A 21,939-nucleotide genomic window follows, 5' to 3' on the forward strand; every position below is an offset into this window, starting at 1 on the left:
CCACGTGTACTTAATTTTTTTCCCGTCACGTGAGAGAATAATGACCGCAGGCGAGGTCAGAAACCCTCGAAACTTCTCATTTACCGCGGCAGCTTTCCTACTCTATTCTCGGCGATGTGTACAAAGAGTTCGGGGTTTATAATTAGAAAAGTCCAAGAGAGACAGAGAGACATAGAAAGAGAAAATCAGAGTACTGAGGGAACAAGTCGAGTCTATTTTCGGAACGCGAGGTGCACAACAAGTCTGAAGTTTATGATCGTTCGTAAAAGAGAATCACGATTGTGCAGCGGTTTTACTCGATGATGGTCCGACAAAGTTCGAAGGAACGTGCGAGGTAAACGACATCGGAACTGCCAATTGTACGGCGTATTCTATTATGAGCGCCAACCCCGACAATCTCGGTTTTACGATTTCCGATTTAGCAACGAAACTCACGCTTGTCGCGAGATTGTCCTGGCAGCTGGAGAGAGTCCGCGTGCGGGAATCGGGCTGGACGAGACGAGACAAACAACGGGATGATTTTGTAAGAGATTAATAGATTCTCGTCGTAAATCATTCAGGATTTGTACGTCGCGCCTACCTTGTGAACAGACCCTGCCAAAGTCTATCTTCACCGCGTTCTTAAAATTAAGCTCGCTCTCATTTTTCAGTTTACGCGCCGAATTCGAAGATAGTTCATGTTCATTCTTAAGACATAAAATTATAAGGATCACCCACACACGTTGTTGCATTATACATTGTGTGCGTGTGTATCTCGTCTACGTATCTTTTCACGCGCTTTTCTCCGGTCGCTACATGCGTGTTGCGAAAGACGCAGCCCTGTCACAGATATACCTGCCGTTCCGTCAATTATCATTAGCATTGTATTCAAGCGTGTTCTTAATTGCATACTCTAGACTCTAGACTGTAGAGGTGCATTGTATTCGAGCCGCGCCAAAGCAAAATGCGACTTCGAGAAAACATCGCAATTTATATTACACGCCACTATTCTTCACGCTCCGCGGATATTAATCTCCTTGTGGATAATTTATAAGTCTTGCTGCGTCTTGGCAACGGCTTTACCAGACCGTCAAAACTTTTCATCGCGCTGGCATTTTCGTGAAAATTTCCGCGAAAAACCTTCGTTCCGCTTTTCGCACTCACGGCCAATAGCAGGCCATCGTGCCGCTTCGAAAATATAATCAATGAAACTCAAAATGAATGTAAAATTAGTGCGATAGGGCATCTAACAAGTGCTCAAGATATGAATCGATGGAATCTCAAAAATCAACCACTGTTATTGATAGCGTTTCAAAAACGTCGGGTTTTTGTATTTTAAGAATGACTCATGCTAGATAATTTCAAAAATATCGAGAAAAATTCGTGGAATAGCGCGTGATTAATCGCGGTTTCGCGTTGAGGCCGCACGCGAAAATTTATTCGATTAGCGCCAGAGAAATCGAGCCAGGTGTCGATACGCCAAAAGCCAAACACATTGTTGCCTCAAGGAGAGCCGGAAAGACGGACGAAGAATATTACGTCGATGAAATTTATAGAGCCCACGCGCGCGCGCGCGCTTTAATCGAGAGTCCAAAGTTTCGAGAATCTAAAGCCGCTAAATCTAAAGCGCCGAATTGCGATTTGACGCAAACGCAGCGCGCTTTATTCGACAGACGTTATTTGCACGTTAATATTCCTATAAAGTTGTTCAATAAGCTGGAAAATCAGCGACTGAATGTGACGTTTTCAATTATCGACTTAGCTCTGAATGAACGGCCGCTTTCGCGCGACGACTTGGAGCGCGAATAAAAGCGAAGCTGTCGACCGACAAACATAAATTTGGGAACGGATATGTTTGGACGTAGCATATCAAATCATCGAGATTGCGCAATCATCTTTTTTTATTGCGATTTTTATTCACCATCTGGCATGCGGCCAGCACCTGCAGCCGCGACACAAAAAGACATCGAATTCTTTTTATAGGTAACGGCCCGTTGAACGAGCGAGCGCGATCCTTCCGAGTCTTCCGCTTTTGTTTAGCATCGCTTTAGCCGTATTTATATCAAGTGTATTTTTACAATAGCCGGATGTATTTTATCGGTTTCAAAATTTCAATGCCAACATACCACGCGTGGTTGTCGCGGCTGAACTGTAACATATGCCGTACGTATCATTGTCGGTGGAAAAGTGGCGTTAACAAGGTCAGAAATTTGACTACTTGTTTACTGATTCTGCATTTGGCTCACGCCATTTCACGTAAGAAGATAGAATGCATTAAGAAAATATGATTTATGGATATTCAAAAAAGAAAAAAATATTTATATCAAAATACACAAGAATAATTAATAGAAGAATTTAAAGGAATCTAAGAATTTAATCGATATATTGTAATTAAATTTCTTGTTATTTAAGATATAAAATCCGTCAATTTTTTGTAAAAAGAATGTGTCTCAAACATGAAGCTTTTCGCGCGTTTACAAAACGATTGCCAGGACCGAAAACCGCCATTACTTCGTGAACTCAATTCACGGATAAACAGCCGGAAAATCGTAAACCACTCTCGATGAATAATCGCACGCGAAAGCAGCTACTTTGTGCATTCAATCTACGCGCGCCAAGAAAGAAGGCTTTTTCTTGGTCTTTCCATCCATTTCCAGTCTAATCCGCTGACGCGAATCTGGAAAATCTCCGCAAACGAACCTCCTAAATCTTTCTTTCGTATATTTATGATCCACTTGACAGGCGTAAAGATACGCGATTAGCGTGATGTATGAAAGAGTAGAACCGTGTGACAGATTCTGGCTAGATCGCTAGATTTAAGACTCCCAGAAGTAAATAAGCCTTCAGTAATTAATTACAATACGAAAAATGTATCAAGAAATTCGACCTAAAAATTTACAGATTCAATAATATCTCCAAAGACTCTATGCATCCTAAATAACCCAAGAATTTAAAAATAATCAATTTATATAAAAACTAAAAATGTTTTTAAACATCAAAAATACACATCTACAAATAAATTAATATTTGTTAATCAATGTTATTAATAATATATTTAATATATCCGAAGGAAAAGTAAAAAATTCAAATACATAATTTAAAAATCTGAAGCTTAGGCAACTCTTTTATATTTTACCTCTCGTTTGGTAGTAGTTGTTGTGGTGGTAGTTGTTTTTCTGGTAGTCTTAGTAGTGGTCCTCAGCGCGCTGAGATTCTCGTAAGGAGAATCCCAGTCCTGAAAGATCTCCGTGGTCGCCATAATTATCGTCGCGATGTCTCGCTCTTCGCACAATTTAAATGTCACTCTTCCCTAAATCCTTCACACGACGAGCACTTTAAAAAGTTCTTACGGTTATCCTTTGTCGCGTCAAAAAAGATCTCTGCAAGTTCGTACATAATCATAGTACCCTTAATCGTAGATTGTCAAAAAGCAGATCGATTCTCGTGCAATGATACGATTTGGAATTAAAATCTTCTAGTTATCCAATTCGAAATGTTGACATAAAATTTTGATTCTTCACCTAATCTCTGGCACTCTAATATCGAAGCTATCGAGCAACAGTCTTAATAAATGTCACGCGACCTCTAATGAAGTTACGACGGACATTTTAATATCCTTAACGAGAAGCAAATTAATTTGAATCGAAAAGAAAAGAAATTGCATTCAATCGAGCCGGAGATGGAGCCGAGCTCTCTCGTTCTTTCGATATCCGCGTCGTCGCCTCATGGACGAGCTGGATGGAAACCGTGAATGGAAAACGCTGCGACTACGGAGGCCAAAAGACAATCTTCGTTCACGCTGAGAGAGTCGTCGTCTCTCGGACAACACGTTCCGAGATAATTCGAAATATGCGCGATTCTCGAGATGGACCACGCACGACTGAACACACTTCGGGAAACGCGTCTTCGCTGTACCGCGAGCGGATCGTACCGCGCCCCGTCTGCGGACCGCTTCCAGAAATACGGAGAAACACGTATAATTAGGCCGCCACCCGCCACGATGACGACGCACGGGAAAAAGCGCATAGTGCGAGATGCGTCGCGACGTCAAGGCGATTCTTCTTTATAGTCAGTTCCCCTCTCTCTTCATTGTCGTTTTCTTAAACTCAATACTTTTGAATCGTCATTAATAACTTCTACTTAAAAATTGTTATTTTACACTTCTTAAATCTCTTTTTAAAAGATAGAAAATACATTAAACCTAGAGATCATTATAAAAAAAAAAAAAAAAAAAAAAAAAAAAAATCGACGGACAATTTTTCGATGGATTGATTTTCTGATATATTCAGAAAGAGGAAAATTCCATTGCGCGTTTAAACTAATTTTGCGGTTTTACACAATGTTTTACACACGACTCGTGTCTGTGTTACATAGGTAACTACATATTTGTTCTCCTCCTAAAACATAAATTTTCGCGCATAGAAAATGAAATAAAGCAGTGGAAGCAAACACGTGGAAACGAATATAGGTATCGAGACTTGTCGTTTGCCGTCACGATCGTTTATTTTTCTTAAAAACAAATGTCGGAAATAGAAGAGGTCCAGAGTATCTGGATGACGAGAATATCGCGCTTGTACAACAGAGATTTGCAAATCTTTGAAAACATCGATCTGTGCACGTACAATTTTTCGATCCCATCGGTCGTATATCTGAATATATTGTCAAGCAAATCTACATGTTACATATCTAAAGACAGAAGCAATAATATATGTGGAAAATAATTTGTTCCGCCTGCGGAGATGTCGGCAACGTCCGTGACGGCAGTTGCGTAAAACAGATTGCGAAAGGTTTGCAAAGATCTCTCTCTCTCTCTCTCTCTCTCTCTCTCTCTCTCTCTCTCTCTCTCTCTCTCTCTCTCTCTCTCTCTTTGTCTCTCTGATGGACTGACCGGTCCGCGAATTTCGCGGTGCAAAATAACGGAAGCAATGTTTCCCGCAAAAGAGACAAACTGGTGACGTCTCTACGGCCGTGATAATTTTCACTGTCGTATCCATGCAAATCTTTTTTGCTAAATTGCCCGGAATTTCTCTTTGGCAGTGCTCGCGTACGATCATATGCGCACCGCGTCGGTCGCTGAATTCGACGCATAATTCGGTATTTAGCGCGAACACGCGTAAAGTTGGACCACCCGATGACATTCGTATGTTGGTCGAGCTATTTAAATACAAAAAACGATAGATGCGAATATAATAACCGACTAGAGAACTAGAGAAATATTTTCTGCGTTATAAATGCGAAATAGTTTAAAGTTATTTGATTTTATTTTATTATAATGCTGACATTTTTTCTAGCCTTTTTAATCGATTAATTTGTTTTTTTTTTTTCTCTTTCTTTTATGCGTTTCAAAATTTATATATATAAATTTATAGATATAAAATAAATCTGTTTTATCTAGATATAAAATTACATATAAAACATTATTTTCTGTTATTTTATATAAAAAATAAAATTGATTATAATATGCAAATATAATCTTAAACTTTTAAAATTACTTTTTAAATTACCATTAAATTATAAAAAATGTAAAATATCCATATTAATTTATACTCTTTTTCTCTCTCTCTCTCTCTCTCTCTCTCTTTAAATTATTTGTTACAAAAAAAAAGTTATATCTTTTTTTAATAAAGTTTTAATTAATCACTATAATTAATCAACAGTAACAATAACGAGCTCTTTATGTCAACGTGACTTTATTTATAAAAACTATATCTGTTCTCTATATCAAATAGATGGCGGCAGCCATTTGTGAGCTTTCGCGCGAGCTTGAAAGCTGTCAGTGCGAAAACTCTTCCGGAAGAACCGTCAGATGGTGCAAAAGCTTGCCAAGTCCGTATCGCTAATACAAAGAAGACCCTGTACCCGATTTTACCCTCGGTCGTCGAGCTGCCAGAAAAGCTCTCGACCTGAGAAAGGTTTGGGAAATGCTGATGTACTTTGATAATGTGATAATTTGATAAATTACCGCTAAATTAATAAAAGAATAATTGGCTACCAATAAGTTATACGATGGCGTGGATTATATTTTTAAATAGTTGTAGGAATTAAACATTCATCATTAAAGATGCAAGAGTCCAAGGATTCATATAATGGAAAAAAACATTGGAATATATAATAATATAAACTTGAAGAGATTTATAGATTAAAAATATTAAATTTTAATAACAATATTTTCTACATCTTTCTTTAACGTTCTACATTTTCTCTCTTGATGATATATCTCGCGCAAAAGATGCATTAAATCAGCAGAGACATTATTAGGACCGTACACTATTTTCACGCACATTATGCAAATTTCTCTCACAGTCGGAGATTATCACCAGACACGCACAACACAAAAGTTAAATCGATCGATTCCATTTCGGAAAATAATTTATGCAGAGCGGGGATTAAACGTTTTCCTCTGACGCCGCGGGGATATCACCTGCGCGATTAAAGAGCTCATTTCGCACGTCGATTGTCCGATGATCGTTCGTGCGAATTTTCAATATGCGCACCATATACGGCCAACAATCGCGAGCGAGAACAAGCAATTCCGTCCGGGGAACAGTCTCCTTTTTGCGGAAAAATCGAATTATCCTCCACAGCGCTGTTCCACGCGATGTGAGCATAACACGAATATAACGAATAGGACGATTAAAAATTAATAGACCTACGTAGACTAAGTTTTATTATTTCGTAAAGTAACATTATATTTTCTATATATATATATATATATATTTCTTTTTGTTAAACAGTTAAATTTAGTCCTGCATATAAAGTTCGTAATCAAGATTAGACGTCTGGCACTTCCATTAGAAAATCGCAATCGTGAATCGACACATTTACATTTTCACGACAAGATGAAAACGGACAGAAATTATCAGTGAGCTGTATATGTTAAGTTATGAGTGACATGTGCGCGATTGCATTCAAAATGTCGCAGACTGAAAATGCGGACATTAAAGCAGAAAATTAACCGTGAGATGTGACATGTGTGGATTGATCGGCTCATCTGTTAACAAATAAACGTCAAATCTTAACCGTGTGTATGAATCTAATTTTAAGAAAGTCTTTTTTTTTTTTTATATAGAATATCACGTTACGAAAATGTAAGGCTACATTAAAAAAACGTATAAAGTATTTCAAAATTGTTTAGAAGCGCTTGTTATCTGGCTCTAAAGCATCGAGTATACAAGAACAAAATTCAGGGAACTCAACATTAATTATGGAATATAATTAATTATTTCGAAATGGACGTCGAGCAAATAACAATCGGCGTGAGCGTGTCGTTTAATACTACTGATTGTGAGCGTGATGCGGTTGTGGCTGCGCGCCAAAGAGATGATAAAATTTTATTATCGGCATAGAATAATACTCTTCCACCTTGTCAAGCTTCATGCGAGACAACCATTTGCATTGTTATAATTGCGCTTGTTATAATTGCTATAATTACCCTTTGTTCGCAATATCAAACCTATTTGCGAACGCAATATTAAAAATCCAATTATCTGTTTAACGTCAATTTCATATTGTTTTATCCTCAAATACATGGAGAGTAAAGAAGAATGTGTGCTAATAAAAAAAAATACGTCAAAATATTTGAGAAAACGGTAAAAAAAATAAAACAGTCACACATTTAAAGTATTAAACAGTACAAAATTTGCTTAATAAAATGTTAAAATACTGTTTCGAAAAGTTTGACTAATAATACGTATTTTTATATCCTGTATAAAAACATTTTTTTATTGAACCAATCCGATAAAATTATCGAGCAAAGTCCATCGTGCAGCGAATGCTGTTTTGTATCCGAAATCAAGAGAGGAAATTTTCCATCGAACGCAGCTGTTACAAGTGGCGCGTTATTTTTAAGTCCGATCTACCACTCCTCCCTTCGACGCCGGCATCCTTACGTCAGCGACAACACGATGAGTACAAATGTTTTCTCTTCCGTTATAGCGGCAAAAACCATATATCCTATGTGACACCGCGGACCTTCCCCAATCGACCTTCGTTTCCGTCTTACCTAAGCATGGCCTGACCTTTCTCGTGTAGACCGTCATATTCACCCCGTTGTCGACAGACCGGTTAACGTGCAAGGTACAAAAACACACCCCCTCGAAAAATACAGGCTTAATTACGACTTGTACCGCTGACGCTTGAACTAACACGTCATTTCAACGTATGGCAAACAAGCAATACTACGCTAGAATAAAACAATATTATTGGAATGCTATACTGCTTAATCGCGCAAATATTTTAATGACGATAATGAATTGACGCGAAAAATTTATAAGTATAGGCATAAAATATATTCTTCCATTTCGAGTATGAGAAACGTCTCAAAGATGAGAAAATATATTTTTATAATCTGAGATTAATCTAAAAAACACTAATATTTCTTTTCTATCAACGGAATATAAATATCGATAGAAATTTCTATTTTTGCTAATTTTTTGAAAAATAAATTTGAAGCTAGAAACTAGATGTGTTTCATATAACGATATAGAATATGTATATAAAATCTTTAATTTATTTCTTATTATTAAGATTATTTTTATCCTAGTGGAATCTGGAATGTTTCTTTTTTTATAAGACCTTTGGCTTATTCCAACTCTTATCCACAAGCAATATAAATAATTGTTCAATGTTGCAATGTTTTGCGCACAAATAATGCAACGTCAACAAGTTCTCTTTATTTTATACTTTGATTGTCCGTGAGATTGGCATGGCAATGAGTATGTTGACCTTATGGAAGATAAAAATTGCTCTCGGCCGATGATAACATATTGATTTTTCTTTTAATTTTCCCGTCTGTGGCAGGCCGATGCTTTGTCAAATGGAGTAGTTTGTCATTCTCAATTGAAGCACCAAACGATGCAATCGCGATGATAAAAAATAGCGAGTCACCTGGCTAATTACGTTTCAATTATGCCGTCTCGAGTTTCGATTATCGCCATCCTGAAATGCAATTTCTTGCATACGAATCGTTTCAATCAAGCCACTATCGTCCCCGTGTTGTATAATCGTTCTCTGTGTAAGTGTATAAAATTTTTCTGCTACGCTTTTAACAATGTTTTAAATTTCGAATTCTGTCATTATATACTTATTATACTGTATTCCCGAATTATTATAAAAACTATATCACAAGTTAACGGTCAATAGTTAATATTAAATTAATAATTTTTATTTTATTGATTAATTATTTATCGTCAAAATAAAACTCGAATATTTAATAGTGATTTCTTTCAAAATCAATTTTTAAATTTTCAACTAATGATGGACAATAAGTTGCGCTCCGAGAAGAAGAGACACTCTAAGGCTAAAGGTTCACGAGCGGGCTGGAGCTCGCCCAAAGCTCGTCCGAAATCGTGTCGCCGACAAAGCCGCGATGGGATTAATCGTACAAGCGTGAAAAATGGGCAATAAAGGGTCAGACACCGCTTACGGTGTTTCGAGAACAGGTGCCGGCGAGAACTCGATCTATTTCGAGATCGAAACGACCGACGACGACAGCGGCCCATCGACCAACCCGACCGATGCGATGGTGTCTGGTGCCTTCACTAATTGAAACGCCGCGCCGCACCGGGAAGCATCGACCAGAAAGCGAAACGGGCAACACGCGTACGTACCGGCTGTTCGTTTTATACATTTTCGCTGTCGCCGCGATAAAATTGCCTCCGGGTTCTGGATGCACGTGTAATTTGCGCGCGATCTCTTCTCACGATCAACGATGCGAAATCGACCGAAAAGCCCGCCACCGTTCATCTCTGATGGCGTCTCGTTTGGCAGAAAATATCTGACAACTCCAATGCCTCGTAGAATATTATCGTGGATGTGTCAGCACGATTGCCAAATGTCTGTTTGAACGATTGAAAGAGACATATTATACCGTAAGAGTGATACGCTAATATAATAATCGATAAACTAAGAGTATCGATATTTAAAAAAACCTAATGTTCGAGGACTTCAGCGACACTAAAAGTTTCAAAAATAAAAAGATTAAAAGATAGAAAAGAATTTAGACGAAATAAGTATCTAATAAGGATTCAAAATGCCAAGATCTTAGAGTACTCAGAATCGTAAATTTTAAAAATTACGAAATTGTGTGATAAGAAATTGATAAAATTTTGAAATTGTACACTGTACATATAGCTTTGACATAAATAAGATTTATGTAGGCAAAGAGTTACAGTTTCGCACACGGCACAATAAAATACATAGAGACATCGTGTTTTAATGAACACGAAATATTCATGAGCACACCGGATGCGAGCAGAGTGTGTTAATTTGATTCTTGGCGTTAGCATTACATGTCACACGTTATATCAAGACTCTCTAGATCGGAACGACAGTATAGCAAAACTCTGCATATGCTGTTCACGTATACATGTATCCGTTTAGCGTGCGATGCATCGTAACAAAGTCTGCCAAGTGGTTGACACTTCATTCAGAATGATTTTCCTTTGTACGACATAAACAAGTTGAACGAATTTACCTTTCGATCGATAATTCTACGACAGAAAAGTTATTCAAGAATTTACCCGAAATATCGGAACTTGCAGGATTAAAAAACGAAATAAATCGCGAAAGAACACTCACAGTTTCGTGAAAAAGCTTTCCAAGTGCCGAGACAGGGAGACAACTCGTATGATTCCTCGCGGCACAAAAAATTTCGCGATTTCAGTTTTTTGTGCGAACGCGCATCGAGAGAGTGCAATTTATAAAAATATTTAGGTCATAAAGCGTAAACTCGATTTATGACATCGCCTATATATTGCACATGTATACGTTCACGGTAACTCTGACGTCGTTCGCCAAATGTGCCGCGGCCCTACGTCATCGTCGAGTTATTTATAAGCTGCGACGAGAGAGAGTTGCAGATTCGACGGTTTCGACCTGTTGCATCCGGAACCGAAATCGCGCGTCGATATTTACGAGTGTGAGCCGCTTGAAATTTAAGTGCAACGTCGAAAACGGCCGTCAGCCCGACGACGACGCGTCGTCGACCGAGTGAAATATTTTCGGAAGCACTCGCCGCCAGTTGCAAACGCGAGAAAACGAGGTGTCAGCTGCATCGTACATCAGATACGAACTCTCGATAAATAGAATCTGGCGGCCGATGGAGAGAGCATTCGGCTGGACATTCTGCGTTTTTAGCGTCTACAAATCTGAAAACCAATATATGTGGCGTCGCGTATCGAATTTCTCTTCAATCGCGTTGATAATCCAGTTTGTGACAATCTTCGTTAAAATCGAACGACATTCGACGTCTCGCTGGGAATGTGAATCCGCAGAATAGCGCGGATGCTTGGGATTTTATCAGCGGTTAATTGCAGACCGTAATGTCGTCACCTACGGCCTCATCTAGGCACAAGGTCGAATAACTCGAGGCAAGAAGGAATTTTTGTCAGGTCACGCTACACGTGCCAAGAGTGTTCAAAGTTACACGATGGCGATGGTTTTTTTACCCTAATGGTCTCATTCACCCTAATCGATCTTCACCCCTGCAGATAATGTTAAAATAATTGCATGGCTCTTTCATAAAAGTTTTAGTCTTCTCCGAAACTTTTTAATTATATATGTGATTCTAACAAATATTAACCCTTATTCCGTACTGATGGATCATTTTTGTCTGTGTTTTTTCTAACAACGTCAATTTCTCGAAAACAAATAATCATAAAATAATATATTTAAGTAAATTATTTTTCAAATTTATTATTTTAGTCTTTATTTAGAATGTTCAAAGAAGTATATATACATTTTTTCAGATTTTTTAAAACACTTTTACATATTAATAAACTTTATCGAAAATATGCTGATCCACCTGTACAGTTAGAAGATGCCAAAAATAACGATACGAAGTAAGGGTTAATTGTGACGCAAGAAAAATAAAAAAAAAATAAATATATTATTTTCCAGACACAAGAATCTCAAAATTGTTTCCAAAGCAACTACAAAATAGCATTTCATTATTTCTTGTTAATCTTTAACCTGATGCATTCAGCACATTCACGATATAACGTGTGTTTTAGGGAAATAAATATTTTTTTCTTTCGTTATTAACTAAAATTATAATTTTGTAATCTCTCGCTTTGCAAACCGTGCAATCGCATTCACACTTGGTATCGTGTATAATGTACGTGAATAATGTTTATCACGATGAACCATCTCGGTTCCATTTACACCTACAATTACCAGAGACCTTTAACAATAGCGGCACGAATATACGAGATATAGCGGAGCGAAGTATTCAACCGCGTATTTGTAGTGGAAGGGAATAGTAACGAGCTGCGCCTGTAACTGTGAATGTCGGCTTCAACCCCCTCGTGAATGATATTCAACAGGTTTCCCGTAATCTCCAACGATAGAATGGGAGTTCGAGATACAATGGGATACCGACTAAAGTCGTGTTTCATTATCGACGCGCGAGTACATCTCTGATAACGGTAAATATATTATAGTTCGCGACCTGCCCTCCACCCTTTCGATAAATCGCGTTAAACGTTGCTAATTTGATATTATTTATTCTTATTTCTCAGCGTATTCTCGGTATTCTTGCATTTTTCTCAACGTTTCGCATGCGATCAACCCTTTTCACTTCAGCAATTTTAATCGGTGTAAAATATATTGCGAACAAGACTTGCGTAATTGAATGCATAAAATATAATTTTATAGGCGATAAAATATTGATTCTTTTATTAGCAAATTACATCTTGGACATAAAGAAAAGAAATACTATTATTTTCGAGTTTCAAGCTCCTATTAGTTCGGCGTCAAATGCATTTTTGCTAAAAGAATGACGACGTGTCAAAGTGTGGCAAAGATTTTCTTGGAAATGCGACGAATATTCTTATTTTTTTCCGCAATTTCCCTATGAAATATGACAGACAGAAAGCCCATTCAGATCGGGCGGGGCTGCAACTCGAAAATAATTCAACAGCTGCCAGTACTGGTATCGTCGGTCGAGTAGATACTTAGAATTACGATGATTAATTAGACGTCAGAAACAGGGTGAGTAATTTGCGGGACAAATTCGCAGACTACGAAAATAGGTCGTCGAGTTTATAGGCGACTCGTATTTTCTCCTTCTCGCTATATGACTTTTCTTCTTTCTATTTCTCTCACAATTCTATATCCGACTGTCAAGCTGTTTCCTTTCATTGGCCGTTTGTGCATAAAGCATAAGTTTCACAAAAAGCATTTGACGAGAGTTGGAAAATACTTGTCATTTCAATTAAAATCTGTCTCTACTTTTCTCGCCCTGAATTTGAATGATAGATTCCTTGGCCTTATTTGGATTAAATAATTGTGTTTCAATGAAATCTAATTAATCGAAAGAACTCAATCACGATTTTGAAATCTAGAAGATTAATGATTTAAAAAATGCATTTTTAGTTTGATAATAATTCTAAATATCAAACAAATATTTCTGTATATTCCTGAATAAATTATTGCTCGGATCGACTTTGGTTTTCCGAATGTTAACATTTCCAAACTCCACGTTCGTGACACTTAAACTGATTTCCGTTCCCTTTAAGACTCCTTCCCGAATGATTCGCCGACGTTTCTCTACGTTATGCACAACAGCTGCCACGGAGAAAACTCATCTTATTGGTTCACTTTTAGTTTGCTTTCAGCCAGTCGGTTAAAATGTCTCTAGTTTCTACATATAATATCGTCGTTGAGACGATTCACACCGAGTGGAACGCCAGTCTTTTACCCCTGTGTTTAAACGTTAGCGTCAAGTAATCGCGCCTTGAACGAGCATACGTTCGCTAAGTTTGTACGCTGTGGAGTTTGACATCTTGTCCAGTTAGTTTCGTGAACGTCCATTCGCGTTTCCGCGCATTTCGTCCATGGCGAGCTGAATTTACCTAACCGTCACTTTACATCATGTCCAACGAAATATTCCGGCAATCATTTTCAACGTACGTCAACCCAGAAACTGATGGAGTTTTTCATAACACGAACCCCGTCTTTCTTCGTATTTATAAAATCGAGAGACACACAAGAGGCGCCATTATCCGTGACTTAAAAGCGGCATCGATATTCAAATCCAGCCATTTGTTCGCTTCCACAGACTTTGCAGAATAGAACGATCGAGCAGTTGACGTACTTTTAAAATAGCATCGAGGTCGAGACGAGACTTCGGCGAACGATCATCGAAGAATCGTACATCATTCGCGAGAAATTATTGCTAGATCGCCTTGGACGTGTACATCACTCACAGAAAATTATTGCTAGATCGCCTTGGATGTGCAATTGAGTCTGGAAATACAATGTAGAAAATCCAAGGTTTTCCAAAAATGTCGCATAAACTAAGCGTTTAATATCGAGATAATATTATTCACGTCGGAAATCCTAACGTTGACAAATATACTATCGCACGATTTCACGCATGCAAAGTATCTTTCTACGAATAATTTATCGTCTTTGCGTGCGCGATATGTTTACAAGTTTCGTTATTTCTCCAAATTTTGGATATGGCGAATCGCGTAGACGAAATGCACAGTTGGCAGGACACGTACTAATTCAAAATTAGATGCGCGGATTAAATTTCTATGGTCGTGTTGCAACAGGGTGTTCGAAAAGCGAGCATCTTCATCAAGCACCGGAGGAAACAGATCGTAGCTTTCACGAAAGCAGATCGCCGGTGAAATTTATGCTGTCACGTGCCATCCTCGACAAAGTGGACTACAATTTAGACGCTTCGCTTTAACGAAGCGCCGTTTCTCGTTTAAACGTAGAATCGTAGTAGCAGCTTTGTGACCGCTAATTATGTTACAAGCGGAAAACAAGACCAAGTTTACAACGCGATCATATTCGTTCCATGATACGTTTTTACAGAACGGACGATCTCTCCCTCTTTCACCGCGCTCTCTTTTTTTTTCAATTAAAATCATCTTTGCAATTAATTTTTTTTTTTCGCGACTATCATTCACACCAATGCTTTCTCTCTTTATTTTTTTCAGGAAATCTTAGTCTGTTCAGTACGCGCTCATAATTCATACTAAACGAGTTCTTTAGTTAATTTAGCGTAACATCGTTGAAATGACATTCATACCTACGCCAAGAATTTTGAAATTTTCATTGCTATGTAAACAGTTTGCGAGCACATTTGTATTTTGATGTTTTAAATCTGTTTTTCAATAATTATCGATATTGTCTTTACCAATATTATAAAACTTATTCTTTCTATATCAAGCTTTTTTCGGAGACATTAATTTTCTGAGATTTTTTAATATTAATATAATATACATAATTTCGATCTATTTATATCTTTTGTCAGTTTAAATAAAAGCTTTAAAACAAGCTGATAGAACTGACACTCTAGTAGATTAAAATTATTTATATTTTATATTTTACATTATTTATATTTCATATTTTATTATTTATGGAAACAACTTACGTTATCAATATTTAATTTTTAATACAAAATGTTTATAATATTAATTTTCAGATTTTTGTTTTTTTTTATCGAAATAACAATGTTTTTAGATAGATTTACGACATTGTGTGCTACACGTAAAATAGGAAGACGCAAACGCGAATATATATTGTTCATCGGAAGTCCCGATCGCAAACGGTCGTCAGCCGTTCATTTACGAGTCGTTCGTCGTTTCTGCGTTCGAAGAGAGTTCGTTGCCAGTTCTAAAATCGTCGTCCTGACAATGACGTAGAATCGCGGCCGTTTGTTTTTCATGGGACAGCGGATCCTCTCTTTTAACGAGCGAAGAATACAAGTTCGTCCACAATGCAAGATCGCGGAAAAAACTTTGCAATTTACAAGCTTCGCGTTAAAGTTGAACTCAGTATATCAATGAATCATACTACAGTGGGCGCGAAACGATAAATAAACGATAGGTAGTCCAATATTTAGGTAGGTAAATTACACATGAAATGACTTTTACGCATTTGCCCGATGAATTTTCCGTTGCGTTCTACGACTGCATCGAATGCTCGCGTTTCTCTGGATATACGTAATAATAAACATTGATGAAACAGGTTACTAATTTATACGATCTTCTGGACAATCTATCGTCTGCAGTATAATTGAACGATACTAATAATATCCACAGCGCACTCTAAACTCTAAAATAAATTACAGACACAATCAACATTGTAGAGCGAAATATATGTATATACATATATTTAGGTCTTCTCTCATTTTCTATAGCCTCTATTTATAAAAATTATTTTTTAAACTTCATTGATACATGAAGCTTTTAGTTTTATTGAGATTCTTTCATTTAAATCTCAGTTATCAGATGCAAGGATTCTTCGTTAAAATTTGTAGAGCTTAAATATTGCCTTAATAAAAATATATATTTTACTAAATCTCAGAGCGCAAAGATTTCCTCCGTTATATAGAAACCCAATTAATTAATTAATTAATTTTTATTTAGCAAGAAATAAAACAGTTCGCGCTTTCATTTCTAAATGTGCTGAACTCATTGCTCTCACATATGTTATCCTCCTAAATCTATCCGCTACACAATCCCCCGACATGTAGCAGCGACATAAACGCCCACGCTGTGACGCCCGGCAGTTACCTCGACAGTTACGGTGATCGCGGACATCATATGAGCAATTGTCGTTGACAACTTACCTCCTGGATCTTATAGCTGGTGCGAATAGTTTTGCGCCTGGTAGTAGTAATCTCATAAGTCTCCTCGACGGTTGGCGCCTCGTCATTATTGTTCCTGTTGATGACGCCGTCATCAGTCCTCCTTAGCGCGTTCGTCTCGTCCATCCTGATGTTCTCCGTGTCCACTTCCATCAGGAATTGAGAAATATGTTTCCGAGATCTCGGAGAGGTCTTGCTGCGAAGGCACGGCTACGGGAGGCAGCGACAAACACCACGGTCTGTCTACTACGCGGCCACCAGCCGCGTTCCGATTTCGGCGTGCGGCAAAAAACTTTTACAGCGCCCGACGGAACTATTCCGGGCGTCCAAGTTCCGCGCGAAACGACGAGGCTGACGGTACTAAGCACCGCGCCGCGGAAACCCCGCGATGCGAACAGTATCCCACGCTGCACCTCTTTCGAAAATAGAACCTCGTGTTCTCCCGTAGGAACACGTATCGACGATGCTTGTTGGTATCAGAGATCACTCGGATAGACTCGGGCAGGCTAGAGCGTCTATCATGTGTTACTGCGCAAACTGCAAATTGAATATAAACATAAAAATATATATATGCGATAAAAAGCAGACACTCTTTTACAGTTAAAGAATGTTATAAAATAAATTAATCTGTTACTTTGAGAATTGTGATAGAATTTCTAAGGATTAAATTGGAAAGGATTGAAATATTTCCAAGGATGTTGAGAGATTCGAAGTGCCATATAATACAACTATTTGATAATTCACAGATTAAGGGATTTAGGACCGAGGAATTTATAATCGCATATCTAATAACTCATAAACTAAATATTTGAATTTCGTGTATTACAATATTCCATAGCAATATCGTAATGATAAGTCATACGCATTTCGAACATCATACAAAGATATATATAACAAAATATGTTCTTTTTATTCAATATAAATCTTTAAAAGTTCAATACAAATCTCTTAGCGTATATGGCATGACAATATATCGTAGTATTACAATAATATCCTTAGAAATTCAATCAAAGCATTGTACAAATGTAATTTCAACAAATACTGAAATCGCATCTATAAAACACTACAATAGTTTTTTAATCTTATAGCCTCTCTTGAATTATAGTTTTATAATCTAACCAGGGGCGTCATTACGTTTTTCTTCAAGACCTGATCATCAGTCAGTGACGCGAGGTAGAATTACATATTTGTTAATGCAATTTTTGTACAATATTCATTAGCAATAAAATATATATAAAGCTTTAAGGCAAACTGCAACTATTTTAAGAAATTTTCTTCACTGAAAAAATTATTTTTTATATAGATTCCAATATGGAATTCCATATCTACACTGCAGTAAGACCTGGTAAGTATCATGGTTACCTACCATGATTGTAATGACGGCCCTGAATAATTCTTTAAATATATAATTGATTTCCCTGAATTTTTATATCATACAATCGTTTTTCTACAATGGCGCAGTACTTACGGAATTAAACAGTTTCGCATCTTGATATTTATAATTGGTATACACCATAAATGTATCCGTAAACGTATATATTTTTTTATTAACTAACAAATATTTTATGTGTGCATCCACTCTCGCCTTCTTTTTCACATGTGTTGTGAAAACTCATGTGGCTGCAATACACCAACTTCCGTAATGTAACCGGTAATTAAATTCGCTGGTGTCACATCAAATGCTGGATTCCAACATTTTATTCCCTCTGCTGCGATTCTCACGTTGTTCATATGAGTTATTTCTTTTTCAGATCGCTCCTCGATAATTATGTTATCACCGTTAGGCATATTAACGTCCATGGATGTCCTTGGAACAGCCACGTAGAAAGGGACATTATGATATTTGGCGAGAATCGCAATCTGTAATCAGTACAGATAGATATGTAAATGTCATATTATTGTATTGTTCAAGGTAAACAAATTATTTTTAAACTAATATCGTTCGTTAATCTATCTATGACATTTAAATAAGATTTACCTGATAAGTCCCAATTTTGTTGGCTGTATCGCCATTCATGGCGACTCTATCCGCACCCACCACAATCGCTGTGATCCGTTTTGTTTTCAATACGGCAGCGACCATGTTGTCGCAAATCAAAGTCGCTGGTATATTATCGTGCACTAATTCGTAAGCAGTTAAACGGGCACCTTGGTTGAACGGCCTAGTCTCGGTGCAATAGACGTGCTCTGAAAAAATAGCTTAATTATTTAACCAAGATAACGCGAGCGTCTTTGAGAAAATAGGCTATATTTACCGAGCTTTTCTTTTTCGTGAAGAGATCTGATAACGCCTAAAGCTGTGCCGTATGCCGCGGTAGCGAGACTTCCGGTATTACAGTGTGTCAGGATTCTGACAAAACCATCTTTGGGTACGTCATTCAAGTTTAGAATTTCCGTCGCACCAAAATTTCCAATTGCTTTATTGTCTTGCACATCCTTGCTGAGCATTCCTCTTATCTCTAGTGTAATTCTATAATACAATGTCAAGCTGAGATATAAATCATACTGTTTAGATGTTTCTCCAAGATTATAAAGCGATGAGAATATACCCTTTTATCATATTAAATAATGTGCAATTATCATCATCGCAAAAATCATTTGCCATTTTTATGAGCTTGTCGGCTGCTTTTTTCATATTCACAGCAGTGGGACGTGCAGATACAAGATAATTCAATTTATTCTCAATAAAATAATAAAAATCTTTTTTATCTTTAAATGACCATATAGTTCGCTGTCGAATAATTTCCTCTACTAAACTGAGACAGCCTACAATGGCTATGGCTGGTGCACCTCGTACCTATATTACAAAAATTAAAAATACATATAAATAACTGTATAAACATATACATATTTCTCATGTTATTAAAGATTTTAAATATATAATATAATGATATGTGTCATATTTATGCAAATAATTAACGAGTTATAATTTTTGTTTATTTTCAAGCTGACAAAACACATGAATACAAAGTATAAGAATGATATAAATCTCGATATAAATTAAGAAAAGACACATTATTAAAAAATAGTTTTGATAATAATCAATGAAAGCTATAGTGAGTGTGTAACATTATTTTATTATGTTTTATGTCAATATTAGATAATTTATCCATTACAAATATCATGAAATATCTCGAAAAACATTCACAAGTTTACCTGCATCTTATTGATGACATTCCAACCATCCTCAACATTTCGGACCTGAATATATTGGGTGGTCGCTGGCAATAATGTCTGATCTAGAATTTCCAGCCCCTCAGACTTCTCATATTTTATCGTTTCTAGAGGCATCCTGATCTCTTAGGATAATCTGTATTCAACAGGCGTTACAGCTGGACACAAAAAAAAAAACAATTTGAATTTATTAAATGAACGAACCGCAAGGAAAATCTACTTTGACCGGGGTGGAGTAAAGCGATAAAATTGTTAGACTTCGAAATCTGAATGCGCGAAATACGAATTATGAATTATGAATTATGAGCAAAATAAGCCACTTAAAAGCGATCAAACGTGACTGGCTGTTACCTTTGGATCCAATAAATATGCCGAGTGTTGACAAGACGACAACTGATTGTGAACAGCTGTTCTGCCGAACGCCGTGTTATAACGCGTCATCTGGCGAACGAGATTATAACTAAATCTCCCCTTCTCTCTTACCTAATTTGTTCGGAAACCCTCCTCGAGAAGCGTAACATTTGATTGACCAATCAGGATAAAGAAATCTTTGCTGCTTATTGGTTGAGTAAAAGCAACTTTATTCTACGCATAGAATTTCCGAACGCGTCCTTGTTCTCCCCACGCACACAAAAGCGTGTCATGTTATCTTCGAGAGTATTGCATAACATTATTGATAATAGCAAGAGAAGCACTTTATTCGCTCGTCATTTCGTCTATCTTGAAATTTCATGACAGTTCAAAATAGATATTAAAGTCTAATTTGCCTGATAACGTCCTAATTTTAAAGATGTTTTAAGAAATATTTTATTTAAGAAAAGTAGATCTCTTTAAACGAAAATATTTAATATTTGTCGAATAAATTTTTTCTTTTTTAAAAATACAGTATTAATAGATTACTGTTAACCATCGCATTTATTTAAATTCGGTTTCCTTGAATCATAAATTTATTATATAAAAATAATAGTCCATCAGTATATATTTTTCATTGAAATGCTTTATATTTATTCTCTCTCTAGGATCTTTCTCTTTAGAAATCAATTTACTATTTAAAGAATGCATATTACAAATCGAGAGATACAGTTTCAGATGAGAACAGTTTTTATTATCTTTCACACGTATTATCTCGACTTTATATCATCTCCGATAATCCAGAAGCGAACAGTTCTTAAATGCATTTTGAAGCTTGAATGACCGCGCAAAGCGTTAGTTGACTTATTTTTGCTATTAATTTCTTGAAATTGCAAATATTTGCTCTTATTTTCTTGAATTTGCATGTATCGCACGTAGAATGGCGTTTGTTCGGTATTTCCGCTTGGTCCTCGTCGATCGTTTCACTTCCGAGTCACGTGCGCCGTAAAGTCTGACGAAGATACCGAGGAAAAAGAAGATGAAGAAGAAGCAGCAAGCACGAAGAAACTCACTCGTTCGGTATAAGACGGTGTGGCAAAATGTTTGAGAAAGAGTGCATTTCTCAAGTAGACGAGACGAAATGCGTTTTGTCTCGCTTTTGAAATCGCCCTGACATAATTCCATTTACCGTCTCTCACGGCGCAATTTTTACGTGCAAATGTCAGGCCGCGTCGACACGCGGTCTCGCATATTATATGCAAAATCGAATGTGGTTAACTGCAACCGCGCTTTGTAAAATCGTTCTATATATATATATATATATATATATATATATATATATATATATATATATATATATATATATATATATATATAATTTAAAAATTCGTCATGTATGTATATATACGACGAATTTTTATGCAAGATATCAATGAAAAAGTTGCTAAAACTATTCGATTGTTATTTATAAACAAATAAATATATCTATGGAAGGATTTTATTGACGGAATTTAGAAAATTAAACTATTTCAAGTTTATTACAAAAACCTATTAATTTTATTAGCATATTATACAAAAACTATATAAAGCGATTTGTTTATCACTGTTTTTACATTTTTTAAAATGTACAATTTGATAATCAAATTTCTTTATAATATTATTTGTGTATTATACGCTAATAAAATTGACCGATTTCTTGTACTTTTTTAATTTATCCAAAAATAGTTTCAGCAAAGGTTTGTTAGCCTGTATATACACACATATATATATATATATATATATATATATATATATATATATATATATATATATATATACTATATATATAT

The 21,939-nt window shown here is 36.5% G+C and overlaps 2 protein-coding genes across 15 annotated transcripts in view; both read right to left on the reverse strand.

The window, feature by feature from the left end:
* The window catches only part of Tmod (tropomodulin), a 49,948-nt gene extending 32,988 nt beyond the window's left edge, over nucleotides 1–16,960 (reverse strand). For 7 of the 14 annotated variants that reach the window (XR_012048279.1, XR_012048280.1, XM_072908607.1 and 4 more), the window contains exon 1: nucleotides 16,568–16,959. Coding sequence is in view for 11 of the 14 variants with exons in the window: in XM_072908607.1 (XP_072764708.1) it covers nucleotides 16,568–16,738 (171 nt within the window). In the remaining 3 variants the exon portion in view is untranslated. Of the gene's footprint in view, nucleotides 1–3,115; nucleotides 3,873–16,567 lie in introns of those variants that run through there. The other 7 variants (XR_012048278.1, XM_072908605.1, XM_072908603.1 and 4 more) reach the window with 3 other exon arrangements.
* A 540-nt stretch (nucleotides 16,961–17,500) lies between these two features.
* On the reverse strand, nucleotides 17,501–20,204 carry LOC140674810 (methylthioribose-1-phosphate isomerase). Its single transcript, XM_072908621.1, has 6 exons — nucleotides 20,111–20,204; nucleotides 19,742–19,917; nucleotides 19,135–19,382; nucleotides 18,841–19,055; nucleotides 18,564–18,772; nucleotides 17,501–18,445 (listed from the first exon to the last, which is right to left on the reverse strand). The coding sequence occupies exons 2-6, from the start codon at nucleotides 19,874–19,876 to the stop codon at nucleotides 18,179–18,181; spliced, it is 1,074 nt and encodes a 357-aa protein (XP_072764722.1). The 5' UTR covers nucleotides 19,877–19,917; nucleotides 20,111–20,204; the 3' UTR covers nucleotides 17,501–18,178.
* Between the last annotated feature and the right edge of the window lie 1,735 nt (nucleotides 20,205–21,939).

This window comes from Anoplolepis gracilipes, chromosome 16, assembly GCF_047496725.1.
Source record: "Anoplolepis gracilipes chromosome 16, ASM4749672v1, whole genome shotgun sequence".
Lineage (NCBI taxonomy): Eukaryota > Metazoa > Arthropoda > Insecta > Hymenoptera > Formicidae > Anoplolepis > Anoplolepis gracilipes.

Excerpts from the sequence above, each read along its gene's own strand:
- LOC140674810 (XM_072908621.1), bottom strand. The coding sequence starts at position 19,876 with ATGCCTCTAGAAACGATAAAATATGAGAAGTCTGAGGGGCTGGAAATT. Across the intron at positions 18,773-18,840 it reads TCACGAAAAAGAAAAGCTCG|AGCACGTCTATTGCACCGAG; the intron begins GTAAATATAGCC and ends CTATTTTTTCAG. Across the intron at positions 18,446-18,563 it reads ACAAAATTGGGACTTATCAG|ATTGCGATTCTCGCCAAATA; the intron begins GTAAATCTTATT and ends TACTGATTACAG.